General features: G+C 37.8%; 1 protein-coding gene across 4 annotated transcripts in view; it reads left to right on the top strand.

Annotated features, from left to right (window-relative positions):
* The window catches only part of ABCC4 (ATP binding cassette subfamily C member 4 (PEL blood group)), a 141,368-nt gene that overhangs the window by 39,095 nt on the left and 85,572 nt on the right, over nt 1-16,701 (top strand). For 3 of the 4 annotated variants that reach the window (XM_062487807.1, XM_062487806.1, XM_062487805.1), the window contains exons 14-19: nt 3,709-3,805; nt 4,937-5,155; nt 7,044-7,184; nt 8,297-8,334; nt 8,645-8,745; nt 11,746-11,892. In XM_062487807.1, coding sequence (XP_062343791.1) covers nt 3,709-3,805; nt 4,937-5,155; nt 7,044-7,184; nt 8,297-8,334; nt 8,645-8,745; nt 11,746-11,892 — 743 coding nt within the window. The remainder of the gene's footprint in view (nt 1-3,708; nt 3,806-4,936; nt 5,156-7,043; nt 7,185-8,296; nt 8,335-8,644; nt 8,746-11,745; nt 11,893-16,701) is intronic. The other variant, XM_062487808.1, reaches the window with a different exon arrangement.

Below are 16,701 nucleotides of genomic sequence, written 5' to 3'. Positions count from 1 at the left end.
CCATGATATTATTAATAAGAGACTGTGGCTCTTAAGAATTTCTTTGTGATACGGACAAGTTGTTCTGTGGATGATGAAGTAGATAAAGCCAGTTTTTCATTTAATTCCTCTATCCTGGTTCCTTGGGACCTAGGAAGGTATAAACTGAAGGTTTCCTATTTTTATGTTACTTGTTGCCTTTTATCCTGTGAATTCTCTTGATAGTTATTAGTAGCCATGCTTCAGCCTTTTTCCAGTGGGGGGGTTGCCAGTGTAGTTACACATTTTTACATATTTGTATGTGGATATGAAAAGATGCCTTTATTTTATATTTATTTAAATAAATATAGCTTTTAATTAACTTAAAATAAGAAATCCCATATTTTGAGACCTCTGGTTTCAAAATGAAGGACAGCCATCGCAGATCCAGTCGCATGTTTCTTTCTATGGTGAAGTTTGGAGCAGACTGGGATTTTGAAGAAAATCGTTCAATTGCACTTGGATCCTAAGGAATTTCGTACTCTCCCTGTTTATCTATATATTGCCAGGATTATATGGTTTCAGATCACCTTTAGGTAGAGATTAAATTGTGTCCTCCCAGCAGTATTGACTCAAAAATCATGTTTTTAAGGGTGAGATTTATATTTCATTGGGGCATGCCTTTCTCTAGGTATTGTTCCCACCCATGTATCCTTTCCAGTGACAGGAACAGTCTCACTTGATGATCAGCTTGATTTCTTTCTCTTTCTTCTCTGTCAGTAGCCAGAGTTGCATGACAGTTTAGGAATCTTAAAATCAGACCTAAAGTTGTGATGGTTCTTGGGAGTGGTGTGCACGTCATTCCTAGTATCAGACAGAATTCACATAAAAAAAGTTCACGAAGATCTACTTGAACACCAGGATCTCTGGCTCAAAAAGTTCATAATATATGGACTCTGGAAGCTGGAAATGTGTGCCAGAGAAAGCATCTCTCTGTGTTTGCTTATATACCTTCTCCAGCCATCCAGTGCTACCTGTTGCCTGGAACACATCAATGGATTTTGTGGACCAGTCATATTTACTTTACAGACTGGGACTTGCCGTGAGATGGAGATAAATGTTTATCAAGGTAGGCATAGAAACAGAAGCAGCAGAGTAGAAATAGAGACAGCAGAGGAAAATGGGTAGGGTGTGGGGGTTCTTTTTCTCTGTCAAGCTTAGCACACTTTATTTTAAAATTTTGTACATTTTGAAATGTGCAGATCTAACCGGGCAGTTGAGCTCTCTAAACTACTTAAATTTAAATGGAAGGGAGAGGAAAACAAATATAGGAAGTAAATTAATATAACAAAGGCTTTATGCCTGTGAGCACATCTGCATGTGCTTTAATTTCATTTCAGTGGTTATTTTCATTGAAATGAATATAAGTATTAACTAGAGTGAAGTTAAACTTGCATGTGAACTTCCAAAAAGGAGAGGGAGAAAGAATGGTAAGGAAGAAAGTAGAATCATTAAAGAAGAGACATTTTCCAGAGGTGAAAGAAAGCTGGTTCTTGGAGATAAAAACTTAAAAAAGATTGAAGAAAAACTTGTCTCAAAGAAGAGCAGACCTGATAGGGAAGGAAGAAGAAATGAGGATTTGTATGCACAAAGTGTGGAGACTCTGCCTTTGCTCAGGGGAGCACTGTGTTGTTGTGGGTCCCCTTCTCAGTGTCTCTTGCTTCATGCTCTGCACTGTCAAAGCTCAAGCTAATTATTTTTTAATTGTGTAGCAGTTTGCTGTCAAAGTGCAGTGGGCTTTTCAAAGGGATTATAGTATCCTGTTACTTAAGTTTGTTAACTTAAAACATTGCTTATTTATGTTGAATTGGAAGGGTGTTAATTTCTGGAGAGGTCTGCCCTGATTCTGGTGTTTCTGATGATGTATTAAGGTCTTTGGTGGTAGCTTTTCAGGTGATAGAAAATCAGGCAATGCTAAAGGCAGTTCTGGAAATGGGCAGGTATTTGTGAAGTTTTGGCTATGGGATGTGAATTAGTAGGTGCATGCAGCAGGGGAAAGTGCGAAGTGTTGAGTCCATGAACATACAATGAGCAGGCACCAGTAGTGTGGCAATTATATGGAAGGGGGGGTGTAGAGTGTAGTAGATCACAAACCCAGTGTGACTCAGCAGTGTCATCCTCTTGTTAAGGAAATGATGTCCTGGGATTTATGACTAGCACTGTATGTGGCAGTACAAGTGAAATAATGCTCCTATTACGTTTTCTGCATATAAGGTCTCAGCTGAAATGATGTTTCAATTTTGTGCCCTTCAAAAAATGTATAGACCAGCTTCATACTCCAGTATTGGTGGTCGGGATCATTCAGGTGTCCAGGACAGGGAGGCTAAAAAGAAAGAAACCTATCTGCAACTTAAAAGAAAGGCCTATTTGGGAGACTTCTCTATTACTTTTGTTTTCCTTTCATGTCTGGAGGAGAAGGACCTTCAAAAATGAAGGGACTTTGTGCACAGGAATGAACTGGTCTAGGGGCCCTTGGGGATGTAATGGATTGAAATTGCACCAAAGGACGTAAACTTGAACTTCAGAGAAAAATTTTGTAATGACAATGGTAGCTTGTCCCTGGAATACATTTTCAAGGATGTTGAAATTTCTGTTTAGCTTAAACGTGGGGAAGAGCCATTTTAACTTCTGCCAGGAACATTTTAAATTGATTCTTAGTTGGGGAAGAGAATGCAGTCCCTTCATCTCGCTTTGTCTGGCACTCAGGAAAGGCTGAAGGGCCTTTGGGTGTTCTCTGTCTGGATCTCGTGTGACTGTGTGCATGTGTGTGTGTGCTTGTGTATTTAATAAAAGTGACAGTGGTGATTGGAGTTTGCGCAGCATTGTCCTGTTGTCATGCATTAAGTGTGCTCACAGTCTAACAAAGTGTGCCTCTTGAGAGTAGTGGACAATCCCAGGGAAGGTGAGCTGTGTGGGGTTTTAAAAGGCAGGTAAAAAGGTTGTGGCAGCAGATGTCTGAACTCTTGGACCAGTTACATTCCCTGCTGAGAAGGCTTTCTTTGGGTTCTCTGTATCATCAGTGAGAAAGGGACACACTATCAGATCTCAGAATTGGGCTTTTCACTTAGTTGTTGTTCTTCAGTTATACAGAGCAGTTCTTCTAAAAGTAAATGGATGATGAAACTAAGCATTAGTGAACCAGTTGTAAATAAATACTTATGGACTATTTTGGAATGCTTTGGGTTTGTTTTTGTTTTTTTTTTTTTTTCTTAAATCAGTAGTACTGTTTAGTTCTCCAGAAGTCTCTGTGGCTCAGTGCTGCAGCTGGTCTGGAAGCTTCTCTCAATTAAGTTACTTTTACTGACTGTATTTCTCCAATTTTCCGCAGTATCTTGCTCTTCTTTCTCTTTCCTATTGTATAATTTTAAAAAAAAATACTCTCTTTGCAATTCAGCCTATGACATGTACATTTGTTACAGGAAGTGTTGAAGACAATTTTAATGAAATGTCTTATTGTCTCCTCTTTTTTTCCAGACCAGAAATAATTATATTTCTTTCTCCTACCTTGAAAATTTAAAAAGTTAAATGAGGAATGTGTTTCTTAAGGTTTTATATGGTTTTTGTACATCCAGTAAGCATGGTCAGCTTCTTATTTTAAAAACTGAATAATTGAAAAGAAGAGGTTTTCCAGAAATAATTAAAAATATTTTGGAGCATTTAATTTTAGTTAGTCTTTCCATCTCTTTGCAGATGTATTTGTCAGGCCTTACGTCAGAAGATTTCTGTTTTGGTTACTCACCAGTTGCAATACCTCCGTGCTGCAAATCAGATTCTAATTTTAAAGGATGTAAGTGATTTCAATGTCTATACTTACACTTTGTAATTATCCTTTTTAATCTAAGAAAGGAAAAAAAAAAGTCAGGTTTGAATTTTTAGTTTGTAAATATATTTTCTGTCTACTTATGACTGTATATGGTTTTTAGGTTTTACTATTATTAATATGTTGATTTTTCTTGGAATACATTCCCTGAAAAATCTGCTTCTGAAATTTATCATGCATATAAATAATCTTGAATTAATAATACTTATTTCTTCAAACATTTTGTCTGGTTTTGAAATAAAGTTTTAGCCTTCCCTTGCTTCAGGTTTAATATACTGTGAGACTGTGTTAATGTTTTGCTTTTGTTCTTGTTTCTTACACTTCTGTGTGAATTAAGAACGATGTTAATTTTGCAACAAATCCATTTTTAAATAAAGGCTAAGAAATAGTCTCAGATGCCTTTGAGAATGAGCATGCTGTACATCATGTACTTCAGTACAGCTGGTTCCTTCATGTCTTCATTGTACCAGATACTCAGAGGCAGAGGGGAAATGCAAGGACTGCAGCTGGGACTTTTTTTCATGTTGTTTTTTTAGAGACTGTGTAGTGAAATATTTGAAATTACTTTTGATGTATCGAGATGGTACAAAAAAAGACACTGTCCCTCTTTTTCTTTCCATTCAAAAGTTACAGTAGCTCTTGAGAAATGTGTGATCGAGCTGAAAGAACCATGGACATGGTCACTGTTGCTCCTTGTAAGGTTCTGTGAGGATCAGAAAATGGTGTTTACCCCTGGGATGGAGCAATATAAAAAGAGTGATGGTTGTGTATGTGGTTTAACAGGTTGTCCTAAAGCTACATAGCTTGACTGTCTCTCACAGCTTCTCCAGGAAGGTGAATCTCCCTTGGCTGTAACTGGGGCTGTTCTCATCCTGTTTGTTTGTTGGCCCTGTTAGCTGCTACAGGGTGACTGGCCAGAGCCTAAAGAGCTTGTTTCTGCTCCTCTAAGTGAGGAACTTATAGAGGCTTTTGCTCAGTTCTGAAGTGGGATGTGTGCCCAGCAGCTGCAGAACCCCAGAGGTAGCAAGGACAGATAAGAAAAATTGTCCTTTTAGGAAAGTGTATAATGAAGGTACTAAAACTTTATATTGATTGTAGGGTAAAATGGTGGGGAAAGGTACCTATGCCGAGTTCCTGAGATCTGGCGTCGACTTTGCTTCCCTTTTGAAAAAAGATGAGGAGGTGGTAGAACAGCTGTCAGTTCCAGGAACCCCCAACCTGAAGTCTGCCCGGAACCGAACCTTCTCGGAATCCTCTGTCTTGTCCCAGGATTCGTCCGTCCACTCACAGAAAGATGGAACTGTGGAACAACCACCTGTGAGTCCTCAGAGGATAGAAGTGTCTGGCAGATTCTTGTCTGGCTGGTTTTTAACTTAAATTTCGATATGGGCTTTCCTTGCAGCGTTGGGATTTCGGGGATTACTGAATTGCATTATCAGGTGAGGACTCACCTGTGGAGGACCTGCCCAGCCATGCTGGGCTGGCAGCTCACAGCTCAGTGTGGTGCTGTTCAAACCCAGCAGAGTCAGTCTGTGCAGTTCAGCATCAGCTCTGCTGGCTGCTGGGAGCATTCCTTGTATGTGTCCAGAGCCACCACACTGTGCTTCTTTCAGCCTGTCCTCTGACAGCAGTGCTCTAAAGGACCAGTTCCACTGTACTGAGTAGGTTCGCTGTGTTTGTGCGCTGTTGAACTGAAATGAACACTTTCCCTGAAATCCTGAGCTCTGGGAAGTGCATATAGAAGCTGTGGCTTTATGCAAAGTCTGTCTTTGCATGGCTGGCATCAACATACCCATAAACACCCACATAATCTTGGGCTGGCCCTGTGGGGGTAATCCTGGGACACCACTGCCTCACTCTCTTTTGTTGGTGAAAACAGGAAGCTTTGTATGGTGCCAGTGTGACTTCCAGGTGCCTCCTTAGCTCTTGGCCTGCCCAGTGCAAAAGCAGCCTTCAAGTTTCTGTACCAGAGGTTGCCTTCTGCTGGTGTGTTTGAATTCACTCCCTGTAACCCTGTTAGGCTGTGCTAGCACTGCATCCATGGAACAAGCAATCCCTGTATGTCCCTGGTGATTGTCACATTTATGCTGTGGGTATATATTATTTCTGTTTCTTCTCTATGATGAAAAGCAGTGAGATTAAAAAAAGAAAAAAAAAAAAGCTGTGGACTTTTTAATACCTTTTTGAGGAATGGTTTTAGGCTCCAAAGCAATGAACTTACGTTATGAATGCCCCAATGGCAACTCCAGTCTTAAATTTGTGGAGGTGTACCAAACTTCTTTGCAGCATTAAGACTGTTGGATGGGGATGGGGTGAAGTGGAAAGGTGGGGTGGCTGGAGAAACAAAAAGCCAAGATAGGCGTCTCACCTTTTATGGATGAGTAGGTTGGATTTCTCTGTCAGGTCTCCTGATTCCACTGCTCTTGTACAGCCATGTCTTGTGGCAACAAAATCAGCTGTTACAAGTCCACTGAACTGACACTTGTTTTTATATTGCATATACAGTAAAAATTTCAAAAAAAAAATATTTGTATAGTTCTTTTACTTTCTTTATGTCTGTATAATTTTTTCCTTCTCTGTTTTTCAGTGTCCTCCACCCATTGTTTGTTTAGTATGACTTCCATTTGTCATTTTACTTGTTTTCCCTATTAACAGATGCTTTGTTGTTATTTACAAGGAGATGATTAGAACTTTATGGATAATTTGTAAGTCGTGGGTGAATGTTGGTTGATTTTGGTACATATTTGTAGAAGAGTATTTACTTTAAATGCTTTTTCTGAAAGGAAAGATTGCCCACATTTGCATTCTGAAAACAGAATCTTCCCCACATAAAGGCCTTAATTTCTGGAGCTGTTATGAGTGAAGGTAGTATATGAGAAAAGAACCTGGATAGTGGTCAGAGTAAATATTTCTGGCTATATATGATGATGTGTTATATTTGGTGACGCAATGCCAAATAAAATCCTTGAAGTGTTGCTTTGCAGAGTATATTTTTCAGTATAAGTGCACTGAGACTATTTTTTTTGGTCATAGCTATAGTATATATTTTGGTCATAGTTCAGTATTTAAAGTTTTTATATGCATAATCACTTTTTATCTCCTTGTTTAGTTTCTTGCTAATTCTGAACCATGACTTTCAAGTGAATTAGTCTGAACCCGTAACTACAAGGTTGATGGGTTTTATTCTGTGGACTTTTTCTTTCAGGGTGAAAATGCACTTGCCACAGTGCCAGAGGAGACTCGCCATGAGGGAAAAATAAGCTTTAAACTTTACAGAAAATATTTCACTGCAGGAGCAAACTACTTTGTGATTTTTATACTCTTAGTACTTAATATTTTGGCACAGGTAAGTTGTTGGAAGCCACAAATAATATTGAATGTATTTTGAAAGAGAAGGAATTCATAAGGTGTATAAAAATGGTGTTTAACAAACCTAAGCAGTCAGAATGTTTCCAGTTGTGGAGGATAAAGACATTTACTGGGTGTGGGAGGATGGAATCTGACAGAAGTGTTCAAAGAGCAGCTCACCTGTTGGTAAGTGCAGATTATGTGAAAAGTTTAGATGGAGGGTCACTGTTTAGCAGAGTGAGAAGATGAGGAAGAGCATAGGCAAATATTTTGTGTGATGCAGACTGTAGCGGGTAAGCAAAAGATTTTTTAAAAAAAGAAAGTTATTTCCAAGCTTACTGAAGGCAATGGTGAGGTGAGGAAACTGAGTGAAGATGCCTTATTGCCCTTTTCTCTGTTTTGTGCTGAGAAAGCTCAAATGCATTTCATGGAAATGATTTTTTCTTGGCTGTAAAAAAAAATAGTCTATGTATTTTAACATCTTACTTCTTGCTTGTCCTTGAATTGAGTCTGTTGGAATAGCTAAGCAAGATCAAATCACTGTAGTAGACTGCCCACAACTTCAAATTCACATGAACAGAAGTGTATTTTGAGATAATAACCCTGTTACATGTTTGTAGTCACCTCTTGTCACAGAAGGAAGGTGGCAGAAGGAGTTTTTCCCTCCCTCTTCTCTCTCATCCTCCTTCAGCCCTGTTTCTGGTAATTATCTCCTGTAAACACAAATTTCTGGACTGGTAACATCAGAAAGTTTGTTAATCAAAAAGCATTTTGGAATATCTCTTGTAGCAAATTTAGGAACTGAGAAAATGAGTTCTTTAATGTTCAATTAACATACGTTAGGAAGAGCTACTGTATTTTGTTTGCTAAAGTGTATTGCTTTCCTTTAGTTTGCTAACATGTAAGGTAATTTAAGGTAACTTCTTTCTTTGTAGAGCACCTTCTAATGTGCTTGGCAAATTGCTGCTGGTCTTGAAAGACTGGATGGCATACTTTTCTGAATATGTGATGTTTTCCCAGAGAGCTTGAAAGAATAGCAAGGAAATTTAATTTTCTAATTTTTTTTTTAATTTTGTAAGATGATTCTTATATTTGCCTCTTTTGCTCAAGGTGGCCTATGTGCTCCAGGACTGGTGGCTTTCTTACTGGTAAGTTGATGATAATGACTGGCCAGTTGTTTCTGCCTTTTCAGTCAAGGGCTGTTTGTTTAATTGAAAGGGAATGGAACCTGCTGCTCTAGAATAGTTCAGATCTTCCTCTGGTTTCCACTTCTTTTGTGGGGGAAAGAAATTTAAACTTTATGCCAAGTGTAGACTGTAATTGCATCTATTCATGTTGTGATGCATGACAGCATCAATGCATGAGATCTTTTGAAGTAAAGATTTCAACAGAGTTGAATCTAGAAACAGCTAAATGCACTTATTTGATGATGGTTATCTTCTGTGTGCATTTCCACAGGGCAAATCATCAAGAAAAGTTGAATCTCACAACAAATGGAAATAATAGAACAACTAAGAATGAACATCTAGACCTTAATTTTTATTTGGGAATTTATGCAGGTAATTGCACATGCACGTGTGTGTGTGTGTCTAAGAACTATTTATTATCTGATAGAGAGTTTTGAGAGGTGCAAAGCAATGTGTGGGGAAATGTGATTTCTAGCAGTTACTAGTTAACAGATTAGAAGCCTGGGTCTTGCTTTCTGATTAAATAAATTGCAATAAATAATGTAAAATAAGTCTGACAGAAGAAATAGGTTGAATGCAGTCTTTGACTGCTTTGCCTGGATTTTAGAAAGTAAATCAGGAATTGAATATTTGAAAAGTCAGTCACATTAAGGTTATGGTTATTGTCTATATATTAGTAAGTCATTGAGCTATATCTTCAGTCATTATATGGATGGCAAGAGGGATTGGAAATGGATCTTTATTCTGTCCTGTTGTAAAACTTGGCATAGCTACATTTCTTCTGAAGTGCTATAGCAAAAGAACAAGTTTTTAAAAGGCATCCTAGATGGGTATGCAAAGCAGGTTGTTAAAAAGCATTTCAATATATTTCAATAGGTAACATTATGCTTCTGAATATTCAGAAAAGGGCGTTGATCCTTGCATTCAGGCATCCAAACATCTTGAAAAACGGCTCCAAGATGTAGTAAAAATTGCCACAGAAAAATCATGTGCATGCTCTCAGGTTCTGCTATTTAACACTCCTAGTGATGTATGGTTTTGTATGGCATGGTAATTTCTTCATGGAGATGTAAATGATTGGTGTGAGAAAACAGGTGGAATGCCAGAAGAATATGCATCAAATGCATTCAGAAACATCTCCATAGGTGAGAGAATAAGTGCAGGATTTTTTGTTTAGTCTGTTTTCTGGAATCCACATGATCCAAGAGGCTGACAGAAAACATTTTGTTTGGCCTGGAAAGCAGCAATTTAGGAGCCAGATAAACTTGGCTCTTATTTTCTCTGTGTAATGTCTTATTTCATGAGCCGTTCCAGTGGACTGCACAGTATGATTAAATGTGGGAAATTTCACTTTCTCTGACCAGATAGCCTGAACCGCATTAGTGAAAATTTTATCCTTCAAGGAATATTTTGCTCTAGATAGCAAAACAACAAGAGCTACCTTCATATTGCAGCATTTAGATGACTTAGTGAGATATTTGCAATGGTTGAACAGGCTGCATTGACTTATCTACACAAAATTTTAAGTGATGTTGACAAAGTTATGAAAAGGTAGTACATTTTATCTGAAATACATAATAATCCAACTTACCTTTTTTTCTATAATCTCTTAAACAGTATAAAGCAACATTTTTATTTCTGATTCTCAGTGTTCGGGAAAAAAAAAAAAACCCACTGCGGTAGTTCCTTCTTAGTTCTTGTTGCTTCTGTGAAACAAGGATTTTGAAGAATAGAATTGCTGTTAATAGGGAGCACTGTTGTCCAGAACTGAGGAACTGATTCCACACCTCTTCTATAAGGCAAACATACAAAGGGCCTTTGTCTCTCTTATACTGAGGTTCTGAGCTCATGGACAGGGAAAGCAGAGAGACAGATCAGGTGAAGGACTTGGAAATAGGTCTTGTTCCTCCTCCTCCCCAGCCATTAGGTCAGTTCAGGTGTTTTGTTCTGGGAGGGTCATACCAACAGTTTCCAGCTGCTTCCAGGCCTGAGTAAAGTTGTGCAGAAATGTGGGGTTCCCAGGATGTGGTCCCTCTCCTTGTGTTGCTCCCACAGACTGGTGTTAGGAATGGGCTGTGCCACAACCTCCTGCTTTGTGTCTCTCCTGCTCTCTTTTTGCATGACACAGCTTTTCTGTTCAGGTGTATGCAGTTACTCTTGGAAAAATTGTCTTCTCCTACCTGGCCAGGAATGCAGCAGCTGGGACAAGTCAAACAAACTCTCATCCCAGCCACCATCTTTTTTTTTTTAAAAAAAAGAGCACCTCACAGAATGTGAGGATAAACTGCAAGCAGACAAATGGAATAGTGATGATACCTTTTTTTTGGTCCCTGGGAGGACACAGAAGGAATCAGGATGGGATAGCTTAACTATGTCATATGATTTAAAACCTCCCTCTTTCCCACTGTTACTATAGCTGTTCCTGAATTGTATATGATTTTAACCTGCCCTTAGAGTAGGCAAGTTTTTCTGCTGATAGCTGGGGTCTAAGTTCAGCATGTCCTCAAGACCTGAGGTAGCTATACTGATTTTCAGAAGCACATCTTGTGGAGCTTGGAAACCCTACTAAATGAAAGGTTTAGACCTTCACTGTTCACTCTTACTGATAGGGAATTTGGGCAGCCACATTGGAGATTATGCACAGCAAACAAAAGTAACAGCCATCTCATTACTTACTTCAGTTTTTTGACCTGTGGCACCCTTGTCCTGTAAGCAGAGTAGTGCACAGTAGAGAGACAAAGAGTCCACAGACAGTTCCCTAGAAGGACTGTTTTCATGTGGCATAAGGAATGCATCTTACAAGGTGTGAAATCACATAATTTAAATGATTTGGTGTGTTTTGCAAGGGGAAGAATTGCATAAATGGTTTGGTATGATTGGTAGTACTTCAAGGTTGGCTCTAAATAAATTTTTTAATACCTGCTGGCAAGTGTTGAGTCTTCACAGTGACCTCTGCAAGCCACAATTACACATGGCACTGTGAAATGAATTTTTTAGTAATGCTGTTATGCAGAAAGTTTTAATACACATTTATCTCGTGGGTTAACAGACATTTCCTACATTTCTATGAAGTGCCAATTCTTTCAAACAGAAAAAGAGAAATTGATTAAATTGATTCTGTGATAGTAACTGAAGATAGTGATAAATGTATCTGTGTTCTGCACTCAGTCTGAGTCCCCTTAGGCTTAAGTTTGGATTCTTGCTATACACAAAACTCCAGAGAATTTGATTTTAGTGCAGTTTTATTTTTAACTACTTTTTCTTCGGAAAGATCCATGTATTTTTGGAGGCTCTACTCATGTGTTTGTGGTTTTTTTCCCTTGGGTTTTTTCTTTTGTGTTTGTTTTTTTGTTTTTTTTTTTTTAATTTCAGGTTTAACAGTGGCTACAATACTATTTGGCATAATAAGAAGTCTTCTGGTGTTTCAAGTTCTTGTAAATTCTGGTCAGAATTTGCACAACAGAATGTTTCAATCCATTTTGAAAGCTCCTGTCTTGTTTTTTGACAGAAATCCTATAGGTAAGTTTATTAGTAAAAACACCCCTCAATATTTCATGTACCTGCTTGATTGCACAAATTGTACCATTTCTGGGCAGTTACAATTTGGTGGTTATTTTTGCACTTTCCTTGGGTTCTTCTACTTCTTTAACCTGGACTCTCTAAATCTAAATTTTTACTGAAACACTTTAAATTTAACAGTGTAGTGCTTTTCAGTTTTGAACTCAGGCTGCTTGTTGATGGTTCATCTTACTGTCTTTAAATGCAGCTCACAGAACAATGAATTTGCTGTAGCTTTGGTGTTGTACATTGACCTGTACTTGCACTCCTGTTCTGATGCAGTTTCACAGGGTGTCTCCTGTATGCTGAATGTGTATGAATACATTTTGTAAAACTGTGATTCAGATCCTTATGTTCTTCAAAAGAAAGGAGAGAGAAGCTGGAGCAGAGTGAAGAGAGTGGGGAAGTGGGTGGTACTTATTGACTAGTCAAAGGTTTCTCTTTTGCATGAGAAACAGAAGCCTGATGGTCTTCGCTCCCTTGGAAAAAAAATGGATGTGGGCTTGTTCTCATAGCATCAGGAGGCATTTAATTGTAACAATATATAGGGATGGCTTTATTGTTTCAGAGAAAGTAGCAATTTTTTTCAGGAGATAAGATATGTGGAGAAGAGGTTCATGCCCATGATATGATGAATGAAATGCCTACAATTTAATGTTAAAAAACCCTACAACTAGAGAAGTTTGGGGCTGTGTTACATGGCTTGCTTGTACTGTGAGTGTGTGGAAAAGTAACTTCAAGGCCACTGCAAAGGATTAGAAGGAAAGCTTAGGAAATGGGTTAGTGGTGAGTTAGTGAGACCACATACATGAGAAGAAATCCCAGTGCTGATGTGTCAGGGATTTTTGTCTTCTCTCTCGTGTATTTGTGCACAGTAGATGCAGTAACTTATTTTTGAGGAAATGCATAATGATCTTGTAAGAATGCCCATAAATCTGGCTCATAATAACAAACTAAGAACTGGAGAGAAAACATCAGCAACAGTGTAGAGTAACACCAGTTTGCTTTGTAACACTGTGAAGCTCTAATTAGCAGTGCATTGTAAAACTGACACTCATAAAACCTGCCTGTTACTGGTATTCACACACTGTTGTGAATTAGATGTGTGTTTCTATTAATCAATAGATATTTTATAATGGAATATTAACTTTAGGATGCATATATTTCTTTCCCTTCATCTTTCTCTTGGTCAGGGTGGCATGCAGAAGTACTGCTGTTCCGATTTCTGCATTATTTGAAAAAGGGAAAAAGAGAAAAGATGACATGTGAGATGATGTTATTGTTCAGAATTGCAGCATTTAGCAGTTCTGAAATCTGTTTGTAATATCTGTATTTCATGTTCTGATTTACATGGCTTTTTTACTGTTTATTTGTCTTTTAGAACTTCACATGCTATTTCTTGCATTGAGGTGGGATTTATTCTTTTTCCCCTATCTTTTTTTTAATATGCCTATGAAAGACATAGTAAAAAGAAATTTAAATTTGCCTTTTTCTAGGGTTGTGACTGTAATAGCTAAGCCAAACTATTAGTTATCATATCCCATATTAGCATAGCTAATTTTGCAGTGTCAGATCTGTCATTTAAGCATCCAGCATGTTCTCAGTATTAGTGTGAGGTCTGTAAGACCTCAGCAGAAGCAATTGCTGAACTGAATTTTGCTGCTTTATTTATAAAAATATAATCAGTAATTAAAAAATGCCACGGCTAGTGTTTTGAACACATGGTGATCTGTGTTCCAGAGAGGAAGGAAACTTAAATAAATAGGCATCCCAAGCTCTTGGTAGTTCTTACTGGGAAAGCAGAGTAACGAGGAGCATCAGGGAGTCGACATTAGGAAATGGAAATGCGTGGTGAATCATGACATGTCTGTCAGCTCCCAACAGATCCAATCAGTCTTGGTGAATAAATGAAATTACTTATTTCTAAAAAAAATGTGCTTTGTGAAACAGTTTAGGCATGAGCCCAAGATCTCTCTCTGCAGATTGCATTAGCAATATATAGGGAGGGGAAGGTGGCAGTGGGAATTTTACCCAGATGATAGAAGAATGTCAATGTATTTTTGGAACCTGCATTACGTAGCAGAGAGAGAAAAGGAATAAAAGGACCCTTCTCCTGTCTCCCTTCCCAGCCAAAAATAATTGTATGTGCGTGTATTTCACCTTTCTCTAATCTGGCATAGGTCTAAAAATAGTTAAACTTTACTGCATATTTTGCATTGGAATCTTATTAATAAATGACCGTCTCTGTCTTTCCTTCTTAATTGTTTAGCCTAACCCTACTGAGCTGATAATCCTAAGTGACCAAAGTGTATTGTCTTACCCAGCACTCAGAAAAAATTGCCATTTATTTATGTCTGCAATTCAAATTTATCAGCAGGTATCTCTACTGCATCACTTACAGAACTATCGTGAAAGCTTGATGGGTAGTTGAAGTGTTAGTATTTTGGGTTTTATCACATCTGACTTCTCTGCATTTGTTCACAAAACTTTTATTTTTGAGTGTAGAATTTGGCTCTGGAAACTTTCTTTGCTCTTCTACCCATATCCCAGTAAGGGTATGCCATGAATGTCAAAGTATCTGTAAAGCAGGAAGATGTGGATGTTTTCTGTTTCATAGAGAATGCTTTATATGTTGCTTTTCTCATGTCACTTGCAGGAATAAAAGGGGGTTGGTTTCTGTGCACGTCTAGCACAAGAGGGCAGCATGATCTGTTTTATCCCAGCTGAACCTTAAAGAGGCTTCTTAGAAGAATAACAAAATTCATCTGTTACGTTTTTAGAGATGGTATTTGAGGAGTGAGTTTTCAAGCTCTCCACTGAGAAATAGTAATATGGTTCCATTCAGTTGTCTTCATTATCTGCAAGAATAGTGTTTTCTCCTGATCTTTTACACAATAAGCTTTTCAGCTTCATGTGGTGCTGAGTTCAGGAACTTTTTTTGTTTTGGAAATAGTGGCAAAAAATTCAGATAACCCTCTGGAGTCAGAAGAGTCTCACCAGGGAGACCTTCTTCAGGCATTATTCCTTCTAATTTCTTTTTCAATATGTTTGCAACACTTCAAAAAAAATTTGTTATAAAGCCAGGTGAAAGGGACCTGGACTTCAGCAGCAAAGACTTGATTTGGGACTTGCCTCTTTTGAAATTAGTTGCTTGTTGAATAGTTCAGAGGATCCTATTTTGACAAGCTTCAGGATTTGATTCAAGATTACTTGCTTAGATTGTAAATGAATTGTTCTTTTCTGGGATTTAGGGACAGAGATTAGAGAAGTGATGCTAATGTGTAACCGTATTATTTTCAGTTATGGTAGTTTTAGTGTAAATTCTGTGAAATTTTGAATTGCATTGACTGTAGGAAGCTGAAACCTGCTGCTGCTGCTCTGCTGATGGGTGCTGAAAGAAAGAATGGATGATATGCATTAAATTAGTTCAGATAAAATAGAAATCTCTTCCCCTTCTATAGAATGTCTGAAATTTAAATTGAACCAGAATCATTACAGACTCACTACCCAAGTGCAGCTTTTTTTTTTTTCCTGAATTGTATCTCCCAAAACTCTTGTTTCTGACAGTTATAGGAGGAAAATAAATATTTTGGCAGACCTTACAGCATTTCTGGCCTTCTTAGAAGTGGGAAGCACTGAATTGTAGGATGGTTTTCCTCAACCTGTTAAATTAACAGATTTTTTTTTCCCCCCCACAAATGCTTTGTAGAAGCATTAAATAAACACTGATCCCTTTGGGTGCTTCCCTAGACTTTGAGATTTGACCAGGTTATAGAGAGAAATATTCTGGTTTTGGCAGCCAGAAATGACAAGCTGAACTGATAGCTAATAGCAACCCATGAAAGTATACTCTAAATATAAAAAGATTAAAATGTGAAAGAAAGCTGTTGTTGTAATGAAGAGTTTGTTTTTCTTTAAGGCATAAGGATTTTAATTACGGTGTTCATAAATCAAGTGCTGAAACGCTTATAATTTGACAGAGAAAGTTTCTTTATAGGATTAAAAGCATGTTCATCAATGCACAAATGACTATCTGCATTTTATCTGACAGAAGTGTCAAATGGGCAATGTTGTTAAAGTGTTTCAACCATATAATATTTGCAACGAATATGGTATTTCAGCAGTCTGAAAATTACAATGCTGATAATAAGGTTGTTAAATTATACTTTATCAGATGGATAGTGAAACTGCTCTAGTTAGTGTACATTAATGTGTGCTTGTTCACACAAGTGATTCTGCTGAACAAGTAACATGTTTAAACAAGAAATACTGGTCTTAAAGTGTGTGATTTACAGTAGGTGGTGTTCTGGCATATCATGCAGTTAACAAGGCAAAGCTTCATGTTAAGATACTTGGTTTGTAGCCTCATTCATCCCTGATATAAATATTCAGCAGCAATGCCAGGAAATGTATTGTATTCCTATTTGACTCAATCACTCAATTGCTTTCTTCTTTTTTTTTTTCTTTTTTCCCCCCTTTTTTTATTTCTTGAAACAAGATCTGTCCTATCTTTCTGATGCAGTTTTCAGATATATCCTTGTGGTCAAGATGAATTCTGCAGGGTTGTGAAAAACTGTACGAGCTCTTTTGACAGCTTTCATGTTCTCTTAAGCTAATACAAAAAAATACATTGTCCTTAAAGCAGCAGAGTCTTTGTTTTTGAGTCTCCATGCCAAGCTCTGAAGCGCATTCACATGTGCGCAGGTTTGTTAGTTTACGTTGAAAAGAAGTCCCTATAGGACAGCCTTTTGTTGTAAAATAAAAACACAG

Source organism: Cinclus cinclus, chromosome 2, assembly GCF_963662255.1.
Source record: "Cinclus cinclus chromosome 2, bCinCin1.1, whole genome shotgun sequence".
Lineage (NCBI taxonomy): Eukaryota > Metazoa > Chordata > Aves > Passeriformes > Cinclidae > Cinclus > Cinclus cinclus.
This window is presented reverse-complemented; position numbering and strand designations above follow the sequence as displayed.